The 24563-nt window shown below is 35.7% G+C and overlaps 1 protein-coding gene across 14 annotated transcripts in view; it reads right to left on the bottom strand.

Moving 5' to 3' along the window:
- MYCBP2 (MYC binding protein 2) overlaps nt 1–24563 on the bottom strand; it is a 292153-nt gene that overhangs the window by 168459 nt on the left and 99131 nt on the right. For 12 of the 14 annotated variants that reach the window (XM_010374615.2, XM_030921889.1, XM_030921891.1 and 9 more), the window contains exons 18-20: nt 16214–16321; nt 8471–8590; nt 7489–7570 (exon numbers count right to left, since the gene is read on the bottom strand). In XM_010374615.2, the coding sequence (XP_010372917.1) occupies nt 7489–7570; nt 8471–8590; nt 16214–16321 (310 nt within the window). Of the gene's footprint in view, nt 1–7488; nt 7571–8470; nt 8591–10081; nt 10193–16213; nt 16322–24563 lie in introns of those variants that run through there. The other 2 variants (XM_030921900.1, XM_030921893.1) reach the window with 2 other exon arrangements.

Raw genomic sequence — 24563 nt, 5'->3', positions numbered from 1 at the left:
GCTGTAAGTTTAGATCTTAGAATCATAGTTAATGAGGCAAAACACAGTATCATGAGAGGCATTAGAGCAGCGACTACAAGCTCAGGATTTAAAGCTAGAGTGGCTGGGTGTGAATCCTGGCTCCCCAACTTAATAATAATGTGACCAGACTTTGAACAAGTTTTTCATTCTTTTTGTATTCCAGCTTTCTCTTTATCACATGGAAAATACTAACAAACAGTGTCTACGCCCACAGAGTTCCTGTGAACAATAAAGAGGCCCATACAGGTCAATGTGTGCCAGACATTGCATCAGTGTCTGGCACACACACAGTCAACACTTAATGAACAGTAACTATTATGATAAATGACATCCTAGTATCCTTTCCTACTTTTAATAGCCATTTTTAGTAGCCATTATCTGTAATTAGAAAAACAACCATTATAGAAATAGTCCACACATAGTAGGCGAGCTCTGCTTTTCAGACAATGTAATTGTGACACTTTAAATTTTAAAAATTATACAAAATATATATTTTTAGTGATTATTGAGACTGCAATGAAAAATGAATTGGAAAAGGGCAAGACTAGCAGCTGGAAACCTAGTTAAGAAACTGTTATAGCAGTTTGGGTAATTTATGATGAAGGCCTTAACTAGGAGCAGTGCAGAGTGAAAGAGATGGTGACTTTGATAGCTACGTAAGGAACAGAATTGACGAAACTTGGCAGATGATTGACATGGGGCAAGGAAGTCTTTTTTGCTTAAGCAACAGAGTAGATAGTGGTAATATTCACTTAAGCTATAAGAATGAATGAGATCTAGGAAGACTCTGAGAGAGAAAAGAAGAGATCCTAATTTCCCTTATGAGTATCTTCTAACATTTTAGATATAGACAGAGCTCACAGACATCTAGAATCAACCACGCAGGAAGAAAGAACTTGAAGAGACTCATTGGAGGAGTAGGTTTCAAGCATAGAAAATAAAGCACATGCCAAATGCTCTAAGAAGACATACAACTAACCACTCGATTTAGCAGAAGGAGGTCTCTTTGGTGGAAGCAGGAACCACACTGCAGCAGATAAGGAGTCAGAGAATACACAAAGCAGCTCTAAGTATCCCAGGACTAAACGGAAAAAGAAAGCAGAGCCAGCAGCTAAAGGAAAAATGAAGCTGAAGGAGAGGATTTTTTTTTTAATGATAGAGATTTGAGGAAGTTTAAATGGCGACTCAAGATAAAGACACTGAAGACAAAGGTTAGAGGGAAGATAGGAAACAGAAATAGATCTCTAAGGAAAAGTCAGCTAGGTTTCACAGCATGGACATGACAGGTTCCTCTTTAATTATAATATGAGGAAAAAAGCAGAGAAGTGGTATGGATACAAGTAGGTTTGCAGGGTTGGTGGGCTGAATAATTTCTTATATTTGTTGCAATGTACATGGAGGTCCTATGCTAAAAGGAGGAAGCAGGTGAGTGAAGAGTTTGAAGATTCAAGAAAAGGTGTGGTGGTAGATGGAACAGATACATAACAAGAGCAGGAGTTTTCAACTCGGATATAAAGGACTTCTAGGAAGTCCAAGAGTGAGCTTCAAAAGATCCCTTAAATTTGCAAGCAAATTTTTACGTGTATATTCTTGTATATTTCTGGATAGAGACCCCATGTCTTTCATCAAACTCTCAAAATGTATTAAGTCAAATAGTTCAATACTATAAAACCGGAGGGTTAAAGACCATTGTAGAAGAACTGGTTGAAATTGGAAATTATGTGTCAATCTGCATAGGTATTTCTTACCTTCCAGAAGCCTAAGAGTAGGCATAGGAAATATTAACAGATTGATTCATGCTTGCGGTTTTATCATGTCCTAGTACCATGACCAAGAAAGTAGGAAAATTGAAGAAATTGGTAAGAGTATAGGTGAAGAAATTAAGCAACAGTCTTCAACTTGAGTAGGACATAAAGTTAAAAAAGGGTAAAAAAAAGAGTAAAAAGGTCGAGGGTTGTGGGGCATAAAGTCAAAGGGAAGTAACGTAGGGCTGCATCACAGAAGAAGAAAGTATCATCAGATTATGGATATTTAAACTTGAGAATTCAGAGTCAGAGCTGTGTTAGATCCAGCATGGGTTCACAGAACTTCCTCTGTGAATGCAGAAATACAGATGTAAAGGTAAGAATGCTGTATGGGACCATTCATGTGGACACCAACATCACTCATGTCTGTAACAAGACTCAGGGTAAGAAAATACTCTGAGTTAGATGCTAAATTTTCAATGAATGAAAGGCAGTGACTGAAAGGTAGGTAGGTAACAACAAGAGAGTAGAGAGGAATGGCCATGCCGCAGAAGAGCAGTAGTTTTTCACTTGAGGATGGAATAATATAGCTAGGAACAACAGTGGAAAGGAAAGTGGTTCTCAATTCTCAGTACAGAAAGATTTTGCAAATGATTACCACTTCAAAGGGCCATAAGTGGAACTAATCGCCCCACAGAAGCATTCAGTCCAATGCAAACAAGAAACTGAAGGGAGAATTCCTGTAACAGTTTACTCATCTGCAATTTACAAATCACTTTCACATACAAAATGTGAAATTGTATCACCACTGTGATAACTGTAACACTGATTATCAAAATAACTCTATGGGGAGATCTGAAGAGTTTGAAAGATTTTCTCAAGAATTGGTGGCAGGTCTTCTAGTACATAGTCTTCAAACTCTTTAAATGATAGCACAGTCCATTCATTAAATTACTTGAAAAACAGAGGAAGAACAGAAAGAAAAACTGTGTGTATGTGTGTATGCATGTGTGCACAACAGGCACTTTACACACATCACATTAATTCTACAATCCTACGGGATATGAAAACTAAGGCTTAGAGAAATTATAGTCACACAGTTGATAAGGAGTGAAGCAAAAGAGCTGAACCTTGGCTCTACGGTTCCAGGTTTGATGACTGTGTAGCACATGAGTGCAGGAGCATAGGAGAGCAAGAAAAGGATGAAACTCAGAAACACTGTAAGAATTATAAAAATTCTGCTGGAAAAGAGAATAAAAGCAGCTAAACTATACAGTTTTACCCCTAATTTACTAAACATGGTAAAAGAATTTGAAATGCAGAAACTGAAGAGCACACCAAATCAACCAAAAAAAGAGGGCTGGCAGACACGGCATGACTGAATATATAAAAGCCCTCATCGGCTTTTTGACATTCACTTTAAAAAGTAGCAATAGGAACAACTAACATTTATTGAGCACTAACTACAGGCTAGGCTCTGTGCTAAATCATCTGTCATTTCACTGGATTCTCACACAATCTGCTGTGGGAGAGAGACTTATTTCCATTTAATAGAAGAAGAAACTGAGACACAAGAAGATTAAGTAACCTGGCCAAGATCATACAGCTACCAAGTGACAGAATCAGGACCCAACCTAGAGACTGAACTTGGTCACTCTGGCAATATAACACATTAAATAAACAGAATATCAACAACATTTTTCCATTTTCATTATCATGCACACCACAATACTGATCTTAATCAACACATTATTAATGTGTGCTATACCATAAATTCCAGTTAACAGCTCTTGATTACTAGAGACTTTTCAAAAATATTCTCCAACTGTAACCCTTTATTTCAATTATCTGTAAATATTTTGCTTTGTTGTAGTTAATACATATGCTATAGAAGCTTTGTTCCTCCCAACATTGTTCCTCCACAGACGTAATCAATTCCTTTCTGAATTAATAACAGAGTTCTTGGCTGCTACTTTGCAAGTCCCACAAAGGTCCAGACAGACAGGGTAACTGAGTGCTTAAGACTGAAGCAGTCTTGATGAATATCTAATCCACTAGGCACAGTATATAGGTATGACTACTGCATTATCCATTTTAGCTCTGCTCACACTTCATGCAATCAGTCTTTCAGTTACCACTCAATGGAACAAGGACCAAAACATTCCATGTTGGAAAAGAACTTTGGGCAGTTAAAACAAATCCCACCAGTGTTTAATCTTAAGAAATTATAGTCACATGGTTGGTAAGAAGTGAAGGGCTGAACCTTGCCTCTACAGTTCCAGGTTCCACGACTATGTAGCATCTACCAGTTACTACACCACTGTGTAGATCCCACCAATGTTTAATCTTCATAAGAAACCCTGATATTTTGTTTCAACATTAAATGCTATCATATTTCATGAAGATGATAAATTCAAGCTATTTAAAATATGGAGCATATTACTACAATATTATCACCTGAGGAAGTCTGGCCTGAAACTGCCCTATCTCTCTCCAGACTTGGGAATCAAAGAATTGTGTTCAGTGGTATAACCAGGACCACGAAGTAATGTTTTTAGGTAATCTCTTCATTTTAAAAGCTGACATGAATACTTTCCCTCTCAGTCGCCATCACACCTCAGTGCAGTGTGGAAGGATGTTGTGCTCACGCTGCTCCTTCTTCTGAGTGTCAAATGCAGAGTAAGATAACATAACCTAACTATAACATGGCCATACTTTTCACTATTTCCCTTTCCACTCTGGCAAGACCATGAAATACTGCCATTTGCCAATTATTTTCTGTGAAGTGCCCTCTTTGCTGCATACATGACTGAGACGCCAGACGCCATCTTACCTAACTGCAATGCACCTTTCACAGTTTCTATGGCTCACAAAATAACCAACAGCTAAGTAACAACAACAACAACAATAGCCATGATGATACAAATAAACACTCTTCTTCTGTGTCCCAACTCTCAAATGAGAAACAGAACAAAATGTTGCCACATTCTTCCCCACACAGGTTACAGTCATCCCTCAACATCCATGGAGAATTGGTTCCAGGATCCCCTGTAGCTACCAAACTCCATGGACGCTCAAATCTCTTATACAAATTGGCATAATATTTGTACATAAACTATGTACATCCTCCTGTATACTTTAAAACATCTCTAGGTTACTTATAATACCTAATACAATGTAAACACCATGTTAATAGTTGTCATACTCTGTTGTTTAGGAAATAACGACAAGACAAAAACATCTGTACATTTTCAGTGCAGATGCAATTATCATAGGCCTAACTATGTTTCCTGTCAAGATTGATGGAATCCACAGATGCAGAACCCACAGGTACAGAGGGCCAACTGTAATTACAACCCAGATTCAGCCTCTGCATTTCAGTAATGTTACTCAATTGCAGAGCAAAATATCAGTTGGCATCTAACACCTGTGACAGTAATTGCTCAACACTGTTGATATTATGTCATATCCAGCAGATACATCTGATAAAGTAATTCTGCCAAAGACATCTTCGCTCTTTGCAAGCATGATATTCATCATGAAGTATTTGTGATTGTGATAGTTTTACAAACCTCTTAATAGTAGTATCAATTTTTAACAAGAAGTTCAACTCAATGATATCTCAATAGTCTCTTATCATTAGGAACAAAATTCATAAATGTAACTCAGGACATTCCCTTTCATTGCCATTTTTTAATGCAGTGCCCATGGATCTGACCCTGCCTCAGCTCGACGGGTAGAGAGTGGTTCTCATCCTGGATACATATAGAATCTGGGGACCTTTTAGAAAAAAACTCTGATGCCGGCATCCTATCGAGGACCACTCCCCACCCCTGTCCCACCCACAAGCCTTCCAACACACACATCTCTCAGAAATACTGGATGTAGAATCCATGTATGATATTTTTTCAAATTCCCTAAGTAATTCTAATATACAGCCAGGGTTAAGAATCACTAGTATTTACCATGTAAATGACAGAATTCCATCCCTGCCACAATAGTAGGGTGAGTTCAAGACACAGTAACAACCTTGAATTTTATTTAATGATTACATGAAGAGAAGTTCTCTTTCTTTCACTGTATGTAAAGGAGAAACCATAAAAGTCTTCACTTGATTCACACTGTGACTACAAGGAAGACTAAGGCAGAGCAGAGGGTCAAAAAGGCGAGTTTTTGCAGCAAAGTGAATTGCTGAGTGAAGTCAGGCTTGAAGCTGCTCTGTATCTTTCCAGACTTCATAAATACTCCCATTTCCATGGTGAAACAGCCACAGACACAGACCACTCAGATCTCCTTCAAGACAATCTGCTATAGAGAGCAGAGGTAACTATTATAACAGCCTCAGGTGCTGTCCCTTTGGAGGCATGAGGACATTCGTCCTCTGGGATGCTACCAGCTGTGACTGAGCATGGTGAAGGTATGAATGTTGGTCTATTCCTGCCCAACGCAGGACCCTTCCAAAGGTATCCTCAGCTTGGGGACACATCACTGGCCTGGCTAAAACTCTCCTAATGCTATGCTGTAACTTAGACTCCTCCCACCCAATTCTTCCTTCTCTTTCTCCTTTCATAGGGTCAAAACTACATCGTATCCGAAGGTGTTCCCTGTCTGTGCTTGTGCTTAAAAACCCTTTATCTTTTTCACAGGAGTTTTCCCCTAATAAATTATTTGCACATCTAATCCTGTCTTGGCATCTGCTTCCTGGAAGACCTGAACAAATAAAGATGGATTTTCTATTACTTTTGACCAAAAGTATTCTGACGGCATTATGTAGAACACAAACTCAGCTGCTGTAATGACAGACAAGTAAGAGGGACTTCAAGATAGAAGTTATTTCTCACGCAAGAAGCATGCAATTGTAAGAAGCTGATGAGGCAGTTCATGGTGTCAGAGACCCAGTCTATTCCTATCTTATAGTTCTGCCATTCTCAATACACAGTCTCCAACTTATCTCTATGATGACTTCTTTAGTTTCTGCTACCACGTATTCATTCCAGCCAGCAAGCTGGGAGGAGAGACGGGAAAATGGAAAGTTACACCCTTTCCCTTTAACAGCAAGATTCCAAAGTGGCACCTATCACTTAAGTTCACATGGCCACATCCTGCTGCAATGGAGGCTGAGAAAGGGAATCTTTAGCTGCATGATCATGTCACAAACTAAAACTCCACTACCAAATGAAGTAGGGATATTAGGAAATTACTACCAGTCACTCTACTACAATTAGTTCTTTGCTATTTGCAATAAGTCAAAATAGTTACTCAAGAGAGACCAATAGGTTCTGTTAAAAAATTATTCAAAAGCTTCAATGGCTGCATGTTACTAGACCAAAATTTCAAAACAGACATCAGGAATATGTTTGAATCCATTGCTGACATTTTTAAAAAACACAATTCACTATCTTTTCTATTGCCATGCACAGCCTTTAAAAAGATAACTGCTAAGAATATAGTGATATTTTGTGACAATCATAATCACTCTCCTATTTAAAATATGTATCAACTTTTCTCCTGAAACTACAAAATCCTTTATCCCCACAAAAGCACTCAACTATAAGATCAGAAACCACCCAATAATTCATGGGCCACACTTTGCAAAGCAGTGGTATATTATTATTTTAATTATAGAAATATATATTTAAAAAGAGAAAAAAAAGAAAAAAGAAGGAAAAGAGAAATGAAGAAAAAATAAGTCAGGATCTTCAAATGAAAAGTTAGCAAGTACCTGGAGTTGACATCTCCATGTCCTAGCTGCCCATGCTGCCCATAACCAAATGTATAGACATCTCCATTTTCCATTAAAACCACTGAAACCAAAACACACAGCTTTACTTTTTCATTATATGCATTTTACACTTCTATCACAACTATACTAAAAGCAGTGTAATTTTCACTATTTAAGATTTATAGCACCATTAAAAATAGGTAACTGAAGGACAAATGTATGTTTAATGAGAAATTAATTTTAGTTCTGCAAAATATTTTTTTTGGTCATATAAATGTATAATTTTTTTGTAATACATACTTAAAAATTCTTATAAATGCCATTTAATAACATTAATTCTTAGTAACACACTGGTTCAGGTCAACTGTAAAATCTTAATAATGAGTAACTACATATAAAATATTGTTCTCTCCTATCTAGGATAGGAGATCTGCACAATTACGTATAACATCAATGAAAGAGCAGAACTTTAATGTCTGTTAATGCCTTATCAAATAATCTTCAAGGAAGGAATTTAACATTTTTCATTTTTATAAAGGCTGAACGGTACAGCATAAGCTAACCCAAATGCCAATAATTTACTAAGAATTTAATTATTTTCTACATTTTAAGAAAGTAAATTTGTTGACGTACATTTACCACTGAACATTAATAAAATAAGGGAACATGTTACAAAAACCGCAGCATTCTAGAATTGAAAGAGATTTAAGGGATTATTTCATCTTGGAGAATGTCTTGAATTATAAAAGAAGTCCATAGGAAGACAGATTAGAAGTTAGATCTCTAGACAAGTATTTGTTCCATCATGCCACAGTTGTTTAAAGAGATTCTGTAATAAATACAAAGATCTTACAGATTTGAGAGATTGCCACACTATAGCTTTTAACACACAGTTAACAGGCTATGTTAATCAAATCTGAACAAATAAGTTACTTAGCACAATTGTAAAAATGCAGTTATACCCTAAAGTTCCAGCTGCTACCTGAATGGTGAAATCCACAGCTGACTTGGACTGCCCGGAGCTCACAGTCAAATCGCACAGAGCCTGGAGGGTACGTTGTGATTTTGCTTGCATCCTTTTCGCCTCTTTCCCCACTTCCATCTGCAAGTGTTATAATTTGTGAATTATGAATAATTAAGCCATTATTCATCTTCAAAATAAAAATTTAAATCAGTTTATTATGGAAGAACAAGAGAAAAATGTTAAAAGGAACAAGCAAGAAGAATCTGTAGCTGTTAGAAGTGATAGATCAAGAATCTACCTGCAAAGAAGCAATTTTGAAAAGATAGACTATATACTCCCATTTGTGAATATCACTGAATTAATAAAAACAGAGATAAAAATCTAGTTATGGATAAAACCTTATATAATAAATGGGTCATTAGGTTATAGAAATAACAAAATTTAAAATGTAACCGTTTATATGGGAAAATTTAGTTTGCATAAAAAATTACTGCATGCAAAGTCATTTAACAATTATTTTAAACTTAGTGATATTGTTAGTACTAGCCATTTTTAAAAAATTCCTAATGGATTCACAAGTGACTTAGATTTCCTAAACAGATCTTAGAAAGGGTACACTGTCCACCAGTATTGTGAAACTCAACTGAACTTTTCAAAATGTATAAAGACCAAAGAGCTTTATTCAATATATTGCAGTTCAATGGCCTATTCTTATTCATGTTTCCTGTGCCACCATCACCTTCAGTCATATTGCTTTGTGGTTGTCTCCCTGTCCCCAATCACTACCCTCAACCAAACCTTTTTTCTGTTTTCATTCCTTCTTTCCTCCTCCCTTCTTATAATTTCCTTCATTTAGCTTGCTTCAAGCCTTTTCTCTACCCTGGTTTTCGCAATCCAACTTTGAATTTTCCAACAATCTAACCATAGCATCAAAAACCACATTCCAGAATATAAAAATTTTTGTTTGGAATGTGTAAATAACAACAACTTACTTTTTCTAATCACAATGTATTTCTCCTATACATCACTAACATATGACCTTTATATCATCAAGATTCAAATTCCTTGTACACAGAATAAATGTAAATCTGGAAGGAATTTCACAAGTTCAACTAGTCTAAACCACTCTCGAGTGGTATAGCAACTCTAAACAATTGTGTATTATATGAAGATACATATGTGAATCTACAGACACACACTTTTATTCTGTATTTTCATTGTGCATTTTAGAATGCTAAACAGAATAATAGTAAATCATTTTGTGTTTATTCTTTTTTTATCTAACCTTTAGTAACATCCAGGTGAGACAAAATCCACCTACATTATTACTTTCATTTCCATAACTAAACGACTATGATTTCAAAAAGCCTGAAACTCTTTACGACACTAGGACAGTAAAATCTCACTAATTCGGAATAACATAGAACAGGTAGGCCTATGTGGCTCACTGGAAGTCTTAATCATACAGAACACTGAAGTAAAAATTCAGTTTTGTTACCTTCAAGCAGTACAGATTACAGATTAAACTAAATGCTACAATAAATAGAGTGTGGTTACCTACATTATATTTCAAAATAGGCCAATATTACATTTAAAATGTACCATAAACATAAAAGTCCTTTAACATACAAGAATTAACTGCTGGACCCAGAGGCTGAAGGCACGTTGAAGGAATCCTTCATTTCTTGAGCCCTTGGTTTGAAAAGCTAGTGATTTTAGACAGGTTTCCCCTTATAAGTATGACCCTGAAAATTCAGAGGAAGAAATTATTTTGAATTTTTTACTCAAAAAAGATCACAAATACTGCATCTCAAGTATCATAAATTCAGAATTAGTGAGAGGTTTTACTATAATAGGATGAAGAATATAATTCCTCTTCTGCTAAATTATCTAATGTGGGTTTGCCAAATTAAACCAAAGAATGGATGGACTAAAAAACAAACAAACAAACAAAAAACACACAGCATTTAGTTTCACTCCATCCAAGATAAAATATACTCAGTTTAAAATCTCCTCATGTCGGAAAGACAGTGGAATGGTAAAATATATGCGAAAGGCCTACACACACACACACACACACACACACACACAGATACATATCTTCCAAAGGCTATTTAATAAGACACCAGATGTAAAGAAATTTTACAGCTTTATCTCAATTGGTAAAAATGTTTAATCATTAAAACCAAATGAGATTTAACATAGAAAATACATTGCATTCATACAATTCTGCCAGACTTAAACATTTCAAGTATCATTCCACTTTATATAAATGTATTGATGCCTAGTTAGAAGGTTTTACCTTTGAATTTAGCATTTCGTCTCCTCCATTGAGTAGAAGATTAAATATAGGCATAAATCCCACAATACAGACAGAGCATCAGAAAAGGATATTTTTTTTAAAGGCTGGTAATTTACCAAATACAACTACAATGACTAAAAAAGTAGCAGCTATTATTTAGAGGTCAAAATAATACTAGAACATTTTGTTCATTGAAACAAACTGTATCTATACAAAACTACTTCTCAATTATTATAGATAGTGAAAATCTTACAAGTAAAAAAATTGAGATGAGGGTCTTAATATCAGCAGCAGTGCCAGAATTAAAAAATATATATGTATATGGTATTTGATGTCAAAAATTGAGTATAATTCCTATAACTCAGATATTAATCAAAGTTTATCAAAGAAAAAAGGCACCTATTAAGTGGCCAAAAAATTAGTGAAAATTCCAGAACCAGCAAGTGAATTCAGCAAGATTAATTCTGCTCAAGCTGGGCGTGGTGGTTCACACCTATAATCTCAGGGCTTTGGGAGGCTGAGAAAGGCAGATTACTTGAGCCTAGGAGTTCAAGAACAGCCTAAGCAACATAGTAAAACCCTGTCTCTACTAAAAATACAAAAAACTAGCTGGGTGTGGTGGTGAATACCTGTAGTCCCAGCTACTTGGGCGGCTGAGGTGGGAGAATCACCTGAGCCCGGGAGGTCAAGGCTGCAGGGAGCTGTGATCGTGCCACTGTACTCTAGCCTAGGTGACAGAGTGAGATCCTGTCTCCAAAAAAAAAAAAAAAAAAAAAAAAAATCTGTTCAAGCTCATTATTCAGTAAAGTGTTAATGAGCAGCAATAAGACCAAAGCTTACATCTATATAAAAAATTAAACATTGTCAAAACAAAATTGACAGATGTGAATAATCTTATAATTGGTCATTTAAGTATGAGCACATCTGTATTTTCCCTAAGATGAATATGTTGTGTGTGTGTGTGTGTGTGTACCATGTAACATTGAAACTACAGTAGCTACAAAGCCTTGGCAACTATGTAACTAAAATATTGTATGTATGTACACATTATATATAATTATATACACATATTTGTATACACAGAGAAAAAAGAGGGTTCAGTATCTAAGGATCTCTAACTTCTAATTTTAATTTTTACTGAAATCTATACTTAGGGAGGGTAATCCTACAGTTATGCATATAACAGAAACTACCACAGAACACAGTGAGTACTTTGAGTAAAATCATTAAAACAAATCAGCAAGGACAAAAGTAGTTCCAATTTACTAAGCACTTGCTGTGTGCTAACTGAACACTGTAAACAAATACCACAGTGGATGAGTGCTTGGGGGTACTGGAACCTAAGAATTTGGATTGGAATCTTGGCTCTACCATTTGCTAGTTGTATGACAACTGGACACTGGACGTTTTGGTCCTAGCTTGCCTATCTATAATATAGTAACAATGACATATAACTCATCAGGGTCCCATGAGAATTAAATAAAATAATACATGAAAAGTGCTCAATCAATATTTACTATTGTTGCTTTCTTTAATGAATAAAGCAATCTGATGGTACAGGCATTCTTTGTCCATTTTACAGATGAAAAAAATAAGGCTTGAAGGGTTAAGGGGTTAAGTAACCAGCCCAAAATCATAAACGGCACAACGAATTTGGAGTTTAATCATAAATAAGGCTCATGCATTTTACCACCACCAAATGGTTGAAACCTTAAATCTTTTGTAAAAATAAACTATGCATTTCATAAATCTCAAATATTGTACTTTAAGATAATTCTGAAAGAGAAAACAAATAATTCAATTAAAAATATTAAAGCTAATATTCATGGAAGATTTATGTGTGCAAAGACTACATATGTATGTGTGCAAAGACTATACACATATTTTAATCTTCATAGCAACACAATCAGTTAAGAATTACTGCTATTGATTTTTAAATAAGAAAACTGAAGCCAAAGAGATTAAGACATTTTGCACAGCCATGTAGTTCTAGTAAATGACAAAATCAGAAATAAAGTTGAAGCCTAATTCCAAAGGCTATGATATTTTCATCATACTGTAACATTTCCAAACAGAAAGTAAGTGCAAAATAGACTCGGATATTTATCAGTGTGTCTTCAGATTTTCACATCTGTCATTTTAAAATAGATTTTAGGACTATCTCTAAAACAATTCAGATGTTCCTAACTATGTATACTATTAACATATTTTTCTATGTAGGGTACTGAATAGCTGAAACAAATGTTAATTCTGTTTCAAATATAGTTTATGGGTGCATTTTAGAATAATTTACTGTATTTCATATGGAATTGTACTTATTGATTCAGTCTATATACTCTATTTTGCCTTTAGTAAATATCTGCCTGTATAGGATGAATTCTGTGACCTCCTCTGAATTTTCTCCCATCACCCAGAAGTTCTCCAACTTTCCATCTTAGAACTCAGCCCTGTTAACAACAAATCCACAGTTCTTACTCTCCATACGCTGTCACAAAAAAGTCACAGTCTAAAAAAATTTTAACTACTATCATCCTATAATTTGTACCAACATAATTAAATGTAAGACAGAATATAACAATTAATACCATAAACTTCTAGTTTATCAGTAGATAAACTAGAAGATAAACTGGGTAAGGTGAAGAGAAAAATCAATGTCGAAAAAATATTTATCAAGACTATGAAAATATGTAAAGGTTGAGCATCCCTTAATTTGAAAAGCTTGGGATCAGAAGTGTTTTGGATTTTGGACTTTTTTCAAATTTTGGAATATTTGCACATATGTAATGAGGTATCTTGGGGATGGGACCCAAGTCTAAATGTGAAATTCATTGTTTTTCATATACACATTACTCACATAACCAGAAGATAATTTTATGCAATATTTTAAATAATTTGGTGCAAGAAAATTTGTATACCCTGCACTATCAGAAAGCAAAGGTACTTCCCGCCACCCATGTAGACAAACTGTGATTGGTGTCACCATCATGCTGTGCATGGAAAAGTTTTATCACAGCTGAAGAGGGCTGAGAGGATTGTTTTTACTTAAGGACACTGAATAAGCTGTGTGCTGAGACTGCAACCCGTCACAGGAGGTCAGGTGTGGAATTTCCCACTTGGGGGCTTCGTGTTGTTGCTCAGATCTTGGAGCATTTAGAATTTTCAAATTAGGGATGTTCGACATGCCGTAAAAGTAAAAGCAGTGAATGGAGAGAGAATTAAATGACAAGACAGTGAGTGTAAATGGTTAGTGGCTGGAGGGAAATTAGTGAGCAGTAAATTAATACTCTTTACAAAAAAAACCAGGGTACCAATTGATAAATTATTATTTGCATTGTAAATGTATTTGTGGAGTAAAAAGAGAAAACTATCTCACTCTTTAAAACCCTAAAATCCAATAAAACTGGTCCTACACTGTGATATTACAAAGTAGGTCCTCACAGAGTGGTTGCCACAAGTATACAAAGAAACTTGTTATAAAGTAACCCCCTGACAAACAAACTTTAAGGCTAGCTATCATTGAACAATTTGTTTTTTCACTGCAACATCTGCCTCCCAGGTTCAAGTGATTATTGTGCGCCTGCCTCAGCTTCCTGAGTAGCTAGGATTACAGGCATGTGCCACCACACTGGGCTTATTATTATTATTATTATTATTATTATTATTATTATTATTTGTATTTGTATTTTTAGTACAGATGGGGTTTCGCCATGTTAGCCAGGCTGGTCTCGTACTCCTGACCTCAAGTGATCCACCCCCTCAGCCTTCCGAAGTGCTGCAATTACAGGCGTGCGCCACTGTGCCCAGCCTCACTGAATAATGCGATTACAGGCGTGCGCCACTGTGTCCAGCCTCACTGAATAATTTCTACAGCCAATCATTATGTGACATTGGGAAAAGTCTGCTTTAAATTTGTAACCTTGGTCTTCATTTAACATTTCATTTAAAAATCTGGAAAGAATAAAGATACTTGTCCATGAGATACTCACATGGAGCTGAAAAGGTTTTAAACTGTTTCATGAAATGTGAATAATTAACCTCAGGTAAACTATTGGGAAAAGCTTCACTTTGATATATTTGCAGGGAGAAAGAAATCGAAAAAAATCCGTTCAAATTGTGACATAGTAGAAATCATAAGAGATCAGACATTCTGGCAATAACAATTTCATTGCATACTCCAAATATTACTCCTTATATATATCTTTTCTTTTTGGAATCAGCTGTCTCAGGTTGAAAATTTCTTAAATATTTATGGCATTGTTAAAGCACTCAGTAAATAAAGCAGTCACAAATTTTACTGTGGTTAATTGCATTAGATTTAAAACACTATTTTTATTTCTGCAGAGTATATCTTAAGTTGTGCTCTATTTATACCTTTACTAAATATGAGTTTTGTCTATTTTATGTTTTTGTTTTGAGTGGCAAACTGACAGACTGAAAGAGGCAGATCAAAATAAAGTTGATTAAACTACATTGCCTAAGAAAATTTTTTTGAAATTACACTATGACAGTTTTGCAGCAAAAAAAAAAAAAGAAAAGGATCCAAATATTAATTAGATTAATTTGTCCACATGGAAAGCATGTTTTAAAACTTCCTATTCTATTTTGCAGGACCTATCTTAGGCATGTAAGAAAATAGCAATTTTCAGTTGTGCTAGCCAAGGAAGAGCACTGGTTCAAAGGCCAGGATACAAGGCAAACATTTTATATAAATTTATAAATTCCTCGTATTAAATTCTTTCCTGATCTTAGCTGACCCATAATTTGTGGTTTATAAGAAAATAAGCATGCTTTAAGAATATATTTAATTAACCCAGAACTCTGAGATCTCAAAGAACAATAATATCAAGCTAGATTCCTACTTCCTCACAGACTAGGAGAGCCCTCTGACCAATGCCAGGGACTACAGAAAGTCTTCATGATTTGTGCTTTGCTTGCACTTATCTCTACTTAACCCACAACCATCAAATATTTGTATATTCATTTGTTGTATATGTAAACTTAATTAATAAACAGTGGAAAAGTGTAATGGCAGTCTTACTATCATCATTTAATATACTGAATTTAGTAATATTGTTCATCCTAAAGCATATAAACAGCATTCAAAAAAGAATTGTAAAAGGCCAGATCAGTCATTAAAGAGCAAATAACAAAGGATGTAAGATAGAAAGCAATAATTTTTTCCACCTTCCCTTAATTTTTTGAAATTTGAAAAGAAATGGAAAAAAAATACTGTAAAATGTCTCCTTTATGAAAGCTAACAACAACAAAAATGAAACAAGAAGCATGACAGTCACTGACAAATGGTACCACTTTCAGCATGTTCTTTCTCCTCAGGCTACATCATAATGATAGAAGCAAAGTAGAAGAATCAGGTTTGTGCATTTTCCCAGAGACAAAATTCAAATAAGTGGAAGAAATTGGGGAAGTATCCCACCTAGGTGATAAGGAAGACCAAATACCTTTGTGCTTGTCCCGTTTATGCTTTAGCTGTGCTGGATGGGATCTGAGTCTGGCTAGAGCCTGTTCTCGATGGTTCATAAAAATAGGACCAGCAAATACAAGGGCGCCTGAGGAGAAACATTTTGTATGTGCATAGAAAAACTCACAAAATGAAAACACTATAATGAACAAAAAATAATTCAAACTAAAAAGCATAAAAATTTATTCTTAATGGTTTTGGACATTATACTTTTCTTCCAATTTCCCCACTCCAGCTCCCCACCCCCACCCATAACCTACTCACCATTTCACATAAAAGTTAATACCTTAAATATAATTTATAAAGTACAAATCCCATCTTCTATACTTATAAAATTATTGAGTAGTTACTAATAGTCTCAAATAGATAATGGAGAAGTTAAATTTAAATCAATCAAATTATCTTACAAATACTTTTTAATATCATATATATTCACAGTCAGTAAGACATGTGTTCACTGAAGACAAATATCTTTCCCACTGAAACATAAAAACTGATTTTTAAATTAACCATTACGTTTTAACAAGGTCTTCCAGGTTTAATATTTGTATTAATCTTGCTACAAAACCAAAATAAAAATGTTACCAAGTTTACTACACATCATAGAGGTTAAGAAAACCAGATGATCAAAAACAAAACAAAAATGTCTATATTCTGCATATAGATACATGTATACACACACACACACACACACACACACACACACACACACAGAGAGAACAAGAGAGAGACAGAAAGGAAGGAGCCTGGGCTTCATATTGATGGTAAAGGCGGCACTTTACCCAAATAACATTTTGGAAACGTTTTTCATTAAATCATTTCTTCTAAAATGCCACTAGGTACATATATATACATATACAAATACATACCCACACAGGTTATAGTTCTTTCCACTTATATGGTATTTAAGTAAAAAATCTACAGCCAAATTTATTTTAATAAAATAAAATAAATCACTTTTCCCATTAACATTTACCTTGAAAAGAAAAATAAACTTAAGTTATAATTTAAAATTTTAGTTTTTTTCTTATACAGCAGAACTACGTTTCCTTGAGTTTTAACAAGATCAAAAATGTCTTCAAATTTGAAAACACTCTAAATTTGACAGGTTACCATTAACTGAAACAGGAATTATGACACTATATAAGCAATGAACATTTTTAATTAAAACAAGTTTTTTCATGATTCCCTACTGATCTTCAGTTTAATTAATTTTTCTAATGATGGAACAAATTAAGCCTATTGCCCTCTAATAAAATTTCATAAATGTCAAATTCAATACCAAAGTATCCTAAATTAAATGTACAAGTGGGTAAAGGAACCATATTTCAATTATGTTTCCAGATATAAACAAGAATGGAAATAACTCAAATTGTATGAAAAACCATGAATAACATATTCTATGACTACTACAGATAGAAACATGCTAATTTAATGTTAACAGAAGAGTAAGTTATTTCCCAGTAATGCAGTACCAATTATTTTCAAGCTAAGGTTATGTAAACTGAGTTCCATTTCTAAAATGTAATAAAATTGATATTTCAAATATGAACAAAATGTCTTATTTTCTTAACATGCATTATTTCTCAACCGTTACAAAGCAGACATGAAAATTACTATAAAAAGTATTTTTCAACTATATAAAAAAGTTATAGATATTAAGGTAATAATATTGTTATATTACCATTTTCTGATTTCTATGGTCTGTCTACAATATTGTTTCTCCTCATGAAAATACATTACACCCACACCCATTTAGTGTCTTGCTAAATTCAATCTTTTTAGAATCTTTTGATTTATAAATCAAAAAGGCCCAGGGGCAATCATGTCTAAAAATTAAAGCAATCAGGCTCTAAAATAATATTGTATCCCATGGGCTAAAATAATGTTTCTTCAAATATAGCTGAGTCACTAATTTATTCACCAAATTTCCTGATAATCTTTTATTTAGCAGACACTAGGTGAAATGAATATAATGACAAAGATATAGCTCTCATTGGAACTCAGTCCACTAGGAGAAAAAAAAAAAGAAAAACACAGCTATGAAACATTACAATAAATGCTATAAAAGAAATCTATACACACTACGTCCTAAAGGATGAAAAGATGTTAAATAAACTCAGGACAATCAGCGAGGTTTCAAAGAATGACAAAAAGTTTAACAAGAGAAAAGGCAAGGAAGGGAGGGCATTCCAGTTAAAAGGAATAGAATATAAATTAGGATTTTGTAAAAGCATAAAGATGTTAAACAGTATTGCATAGTCATTAAAAACACACGTAGCTGACTTTTACAGAGTATATGTGAAGGAGCAAAAGTCTTGGGAAATTTGTTTGGAAAGGCATCCAAAAAAGCAGATAATTAAAACCTTTTTATACCATAGAACTTCATTCTAGAGATGATAAGTCCCTAAACTGCTTTCAATTAGTCAACAAAGACATACTACAAATCATGGTACTAACAGGTACCATGTGAAGTTCTGGGAACCCTTGATAAACAAGATACAATCTCTGCTTCAAGAAGCTCACATTCTAATGAGGGGAGGGAGGGTTTACACACAACTAAACAAGAAATTATGACAGTGTGCTATGACTAAAGGAGGCACACAAACTGGAGGAGAAGCCAACAAAACTTGAAGGTCGGAAGGTAGACAGTATAGAGATAAAAGAAACCACCACATAAGATGAGGTCAAATAAAGGAGGTAGCAAGCAGCACAAAGGTTCAGAGATAGGGGGAAAAAAAGAGGGGATAGGGAAAAGAAATGAGAATAGAGAGAGATGAGGCTGTAGAGATAAAAGTGTACCCTTCATCCTAAGGACTATGAATAGCCTTTTGGTTTTAAACAGAGAAGTGCTACTGATCTGATCTGTATTGCAGAATGAATATTTTGGAAAGAAGGTGGCTAATGGCTTAGAAGATGATAAGAGTGGAGGTAAGGCCAGTTAAAAGGCTTTTTGCTGTCATTCAGGCAAAGAAGAAAAGCAGCCTCAGCTAAGGAAACAGTAAAATTCTGAAAAGTAGATATTAAAAAGCTATTAAAGAATTAAGAAGGCTGAATAAATAGAACTCAGTGATTTCTTTCTTTCATTGGGAGAGAAGTGAATAAAATAGGGGTATGAGATAACCAGGTTTAGAATAGAAGCTACACTCATGTGTAGACAATGGGTAATTCAGAGTTCATCTGTAGGCACACAGGCAGAAAGCATGGAATAAGTGGTGGTGTTAAACAGTACAAGCCTTTCAGAAAGCTCTCGGTGATACATTTCAGGATCTTAAAAATTATTATCCTTTCCTAGTAACTGTACACTAGGAATCTATCCTAAAGAAAACTCTAAAATATTTTTAAAGGATTTCACCTCAAAGGTGTTTACTACAACTTTACTCATTATAGCAAGCATGTAAAAATACCCAAATGAAAGTAATTAATTAAAAATTCTAATACATCTACTCAATGGAATAATATGCAGCCATTAAAATGAGATTTATGAAGTAATTTTACACAGAATATGATTTTGTGTTAAATTAACAATGAGATAACATTGTTCACCATTGTTTTCCAAGAATTAAAAAGAGTAACTAAACCCAGGTGTGGTTGCACACGCCTGTACAGTCCTAGCTACTCAGGAGGCTGAGGCACGAGGATCACTTGGGCCCAGTTGTTCGAGGCCAGGCTAGGCAACATATCAAGACTCTGCTCTACAAAAAAAAATAATAATAATAAATAAAAGAATAACGAATACAGGTGATGCTAGAGGAAAACACTACTCCTATACATCAGTCTAGGGAGTATAAATTCCTGTAACATTTTTAAAACAATGTGAATTACCTGTTAAAATTTAAGATAGTTACACTCTCTGCCCCATACATTCTATTTCGGGAAAGCTCTACTATATAAACACTAATATGTAGCTCTAAGTTTAAGAATATTTATTACAGTAAAACCCACAAAAACCTACAATAACCTGAATGCCTATCAATAAAAAATGGTCACATAAACTATGGTATAGCCATATTATGATATTAGGTTGTTATTGCATAGAATGTGGTAGATCCACACTTACTGACCTAGAGTGTGTTCTTCTTGTATTGTAAAATGAGAAAAAGATGCTCCAAATGTATACATAATAATACTTCCGTAAATAAACATACGCCTACACTTTCACGTATGTATAAGTCTCTACACATGATTATATTTTAATAGAGCAAGATATTAGACTATTAACATTTACTTTTGGGGGGGATGGAAATGGGAAGGTGGGGGTAAAATACTAGCAAAATATAAAAATATATGTATTATAACACTAAGCAAAAACATAAAACAAAATTCAGTCAATGATATAACCAGAAATAAGTAAAACTTGATTAGAAGATGACAACGAAATAAAAACAATAATTGAATTAAGGAATAGGTTTATGCAAAACCTTGACCTAAATTCCTGTATTACTTTAACATGGTATTTGCAATAAAACACAAAAAAACTTTTATGATATAATATTAAAGGGAATACAAACAGGACATCAATATCTATTGTAGTATGAAATTATATAAAATAAGTAAAAAAGTGTAAGAAATTACACTAAAATTCTACTAATGGTTCTTTTTGTATAAAGGGTTATACTGATCTACTTTTTCTTACTTATATTCTTTAAATGATTCATATAATATTTTAATTTAAAAAAGAGACTTTTATGTGTTACTGGAATATCAGCTAATTTTGGATTTGATGTATCAAATCAAGAAAACCATGATGTTTTTAAGGGCTTAAAAAGTAATAGCATCATGCCGGGTGCGGTGGCTTAGGCCAGTAAACCAGCACTTTGGGAGGCCGAGGCAGGCGGATCACAAGGTCAGGAGATTGAGACCATCCTGGCTAACATGGTGAAACTCCATCTCTACTAAAAATACAAAATATCATCCGGGCGTGGTGGAGCGCGCCTGTAGTCCCAGCTACTCGCGAGGCTGAGGAAGGAGATTAGCGTGTACCTGGGAGGTGGAGGTTGTAGTGAACCGAGATCGTGCCACTGCACTCCAGCCTGGAGAACAGAGCAAGACTCTGTCTCAAAACAAAACAAAACAAACAAACAAAAATTAATAGCAATATCAACTCAATCACTTTGAAATAAGAGGCTTTAATAAATTTGTTTCTAGGGGGGCAGTTCCAAGCTGGCCGAATAGGAACAGCTCCAGTCTACAGCTCCCAGCTCGAGTGACGCAGAAGAGGGGCGATTTTTGCATTTCCAACTGAGGCATCGGGCTCATCTCACTGGGGCTTGTCAGACAGTGGAGGCAGAACAGTGGGTGGAGCCCACCGAGCGTGAGAGGAAGCAGGGCAAGGCACTGCCTCACCCGGGAAGTCCAAGGGGTCAGGGAATTCCCTTTCCTAGCCAAGGGAAGCGGTGACAGAGGGCACCTGGAAAATCGGATCACTCCTACCCTAATATTGTGCTTTTGCAACAGTCTCAGCAAACTGCACAACAAGAGACTATATCCCACGCCTGGCTCGGAGGGTCACAGGCCCACAGGGCCTCCCTCATTGCTAGCACTGCAGTCTGAGATCTAACTGCATGGCGGCAGGGAGGCTGAGGAGGGGCACTCGCCACTGCTGAGGCTTAAGTAGGTAAACAAACCAGCCTGGAAGCTCGAACTGGGGGGAGTCCATGGCAGCTCAAGGAGGTCTGCCTGCCTCTGTACACTCCACCTCTGGACACAGGGCATAGCTGAAGAAAAGGCAGCAGAAACCTCTGCAGACTTAAATGTCCCTGTTCGACAACTTTGAAGAGAACAGTGGTTCTCCCAGCATGGAGTCTGAGATCTGAGAATAGACAGACTACCTCCTCAAGTGGGTCCCTGGCCCCAGAGTAGCCTAACTAGGAGGCACCCCCAAGTAGGGGCAGACTGACAACTCACAAGGCCAGGTACCCATCTGAGACGAAGCTTCTAGAGGAACGATCAGGCAGTAACATTTGCTGTTCAGCAATATTCGGTGTTCTGCAGCCTCTGCTGCTAATACCCAGGCAAACAGGGTCTGGAGTTGACCTCCAGCAAACTCCAACAGACCAGCAGCTGAGGGTCCTGACTATTAGAAGGAAAACTAACAAACAGAAAGGACATCCACACGAAAACCCCATCTGTACGACATCATCATCAAAGACCAAAGGTAGATAAAACCACAAAGATGGGGAAAAAGCAGAGCAGAAAAGCAGAAAATTCTAAAAATCAGAGCACCTCATCCTCTCCAAAGGAACGCAGCTCCTTGCCAGCAAAGGAACAAAGCTGGATGGAGAATGACTTTGACAAGTTGAGAGAAGGCTTCAGACGATCAAACTTCTCTTAGCTAAAGGAGGAAGTTTGAACCCATCACAGAGAAGCCAAAAACCTTGAAAAAAGATTAGATGAATGGCTAACTAGAATAACCAGTATAGAGAAGTCTTTAAATGACCTGATGGAGCTGAAAACTATGGCACGAGAACTACAAGATGAATGCACAAGCTTCAGTAGCTGATTCGATCAAGTGGAAGAAAGGGTATCAGTGATTGAAGATCAATTGAATGAAATGAAGCCAGAGGAGAAATTTAGAGAAAAAAGAGTGAAAAGAAATGAACAAAGCCTCCAAGAAATATGGGACTATGTGAAAAGAACAAATCTACGTCTGACTGGTGTACCTGAAAGTGACTGGAGAATGGAACCAAGTTGGAAAACACTCTTCAGGATATTATCCAGGAGAACTTCCCCAACCTAGCAAGGTAGCTCAACATTCAAATTCAGGAAATACAGAGAACGCCACAAAGATACTCCTCGAGAAGAGCAACTCCAAGACACATCATTGTCAGATTCACCAAAGTGGAAATGAAGGAAAAAATGTTAAGGGCAGCCAGAGAGAAAGGTCAGGTTACCCACAAAGGGAAGCCCATCAGACTAACAGCAGATCTCCCAGCAGAAACTCTACAAGTCAGAAGAGAGTGGAAGCCAACATTCAAAATTCTTAAAGAAAAGAATTCTCAACCCAGAATTTCATATCTAGCCAAACTAAGCTTCACAAGTGAAGGAGAAATAAAATCCTTTACAGACAAGCAAATGCTGAGAGATTTTTGTCACCACCAGGCCTGCCCTATAAGAGCTCCTGAAGGAAGCCCTAAACATAGAAAGAAACAACTGGTACCAGCCACTGCAAAAACATGCCAAATTGTAAAGACCACCGATGCTAGGAAGAAACTGCATCAACTAACGAGCTATATAACCAACTAACATTATAATGACAGGATCAAATTCACACATAACAATATTAACCTTAAATGTAAACGGGCTAAATGCTCCAATTAAAAGACACAGACTGGCAAATTGGATAAAGACTCATCAGTGTGCTGTATTCAGGAGACCTATCTCATGTGCAGAGACACACACAGGCTCACAATAAAGGGATGGAGGAAGATCTACCAAGCAAATGGAAAACAAAAAAAGGCAGGGGTTGCAATACTAAGCTCTGATAAAACAGACTTTCAACCAACAAAGATCAAAAGACACAAAGAAGGCCATTACATAATGGCAAAGGGATCAATTGAACAACAAGAGCTAACTATCCTAAATATATATGCACCCAATATAGGAGCACCCAGATTCATAAAGCAAGTCCTTCGAGACCTACAAAGAGATTTAGACTCCCACACTATAATAATGGAGACTTTAACACCCCACTGTCAACATTAAACAGATCAACGAGACAGAAAGTTAACAAGGATATCCAGGAATTGAACTCAGCTCTGCACTAAGTAGACCTAATAGACATCTACAGAACTCTCCACCCCAAATCAACAGAGTATACACTCTTCTCAGCACCACATCGCACTTATTCCAAAATTGACCACATAATTGGAAGTAAAGCACTCCTCAGCAAATGTAAAAGAACAGAAATTATAACAAACTGTCTCTCAGACCACAGTGCAATCAAACTAGAACTCAGGACTAAGAAACTCAATCAAAACTGCTCAACTACATGGAAACTGAACAACCTGCTCCTGAATGACTACTTGGTACATAACGAAATGAAGGCAGAAATAAAGATGTTCTTTGAAACCAATGAGAACAAAGACACAACATACCAGAATCTCTGGGACACATTTAAAGCAGTGTGTAGAGGGAAATTTATAGCACTAAATGCCCACAAGAGAAAGCTGGAAAGATGTAAAATTGACACCCTAACATCACAATTAAAAGAATTAGAGAAGCAAGAGTAAACACATTCAAAAGCTAGCAGAAGGCAAGAAATAACTAAGAGCAGAACTGAAGGAGACAGAGACACAAAAAATTCTTCAAAAAATCAATGAATCCAGGAG

This window comes from Rhinopithecus roxellana, chromosome 18, assembly GCF_007565055.1.
Source record: "Rhinopithecus roxellana isolate Shanxi Qingling chromosome 18, ASM756505v1, whole genome shotgun sequence".
NCBI classification, from domain to species: domain Eukaryota; kingdom Metazoa; phylum Chordata; class Mammalia; order Primates; family Cercopithecidae; genus Rhinopithecus; species Rhinopithecus roxellana.
Note: the sequence above shows the minus strand (reverse complement) of the source record. Positions and strands in the feature narration are given on the sequence as shown.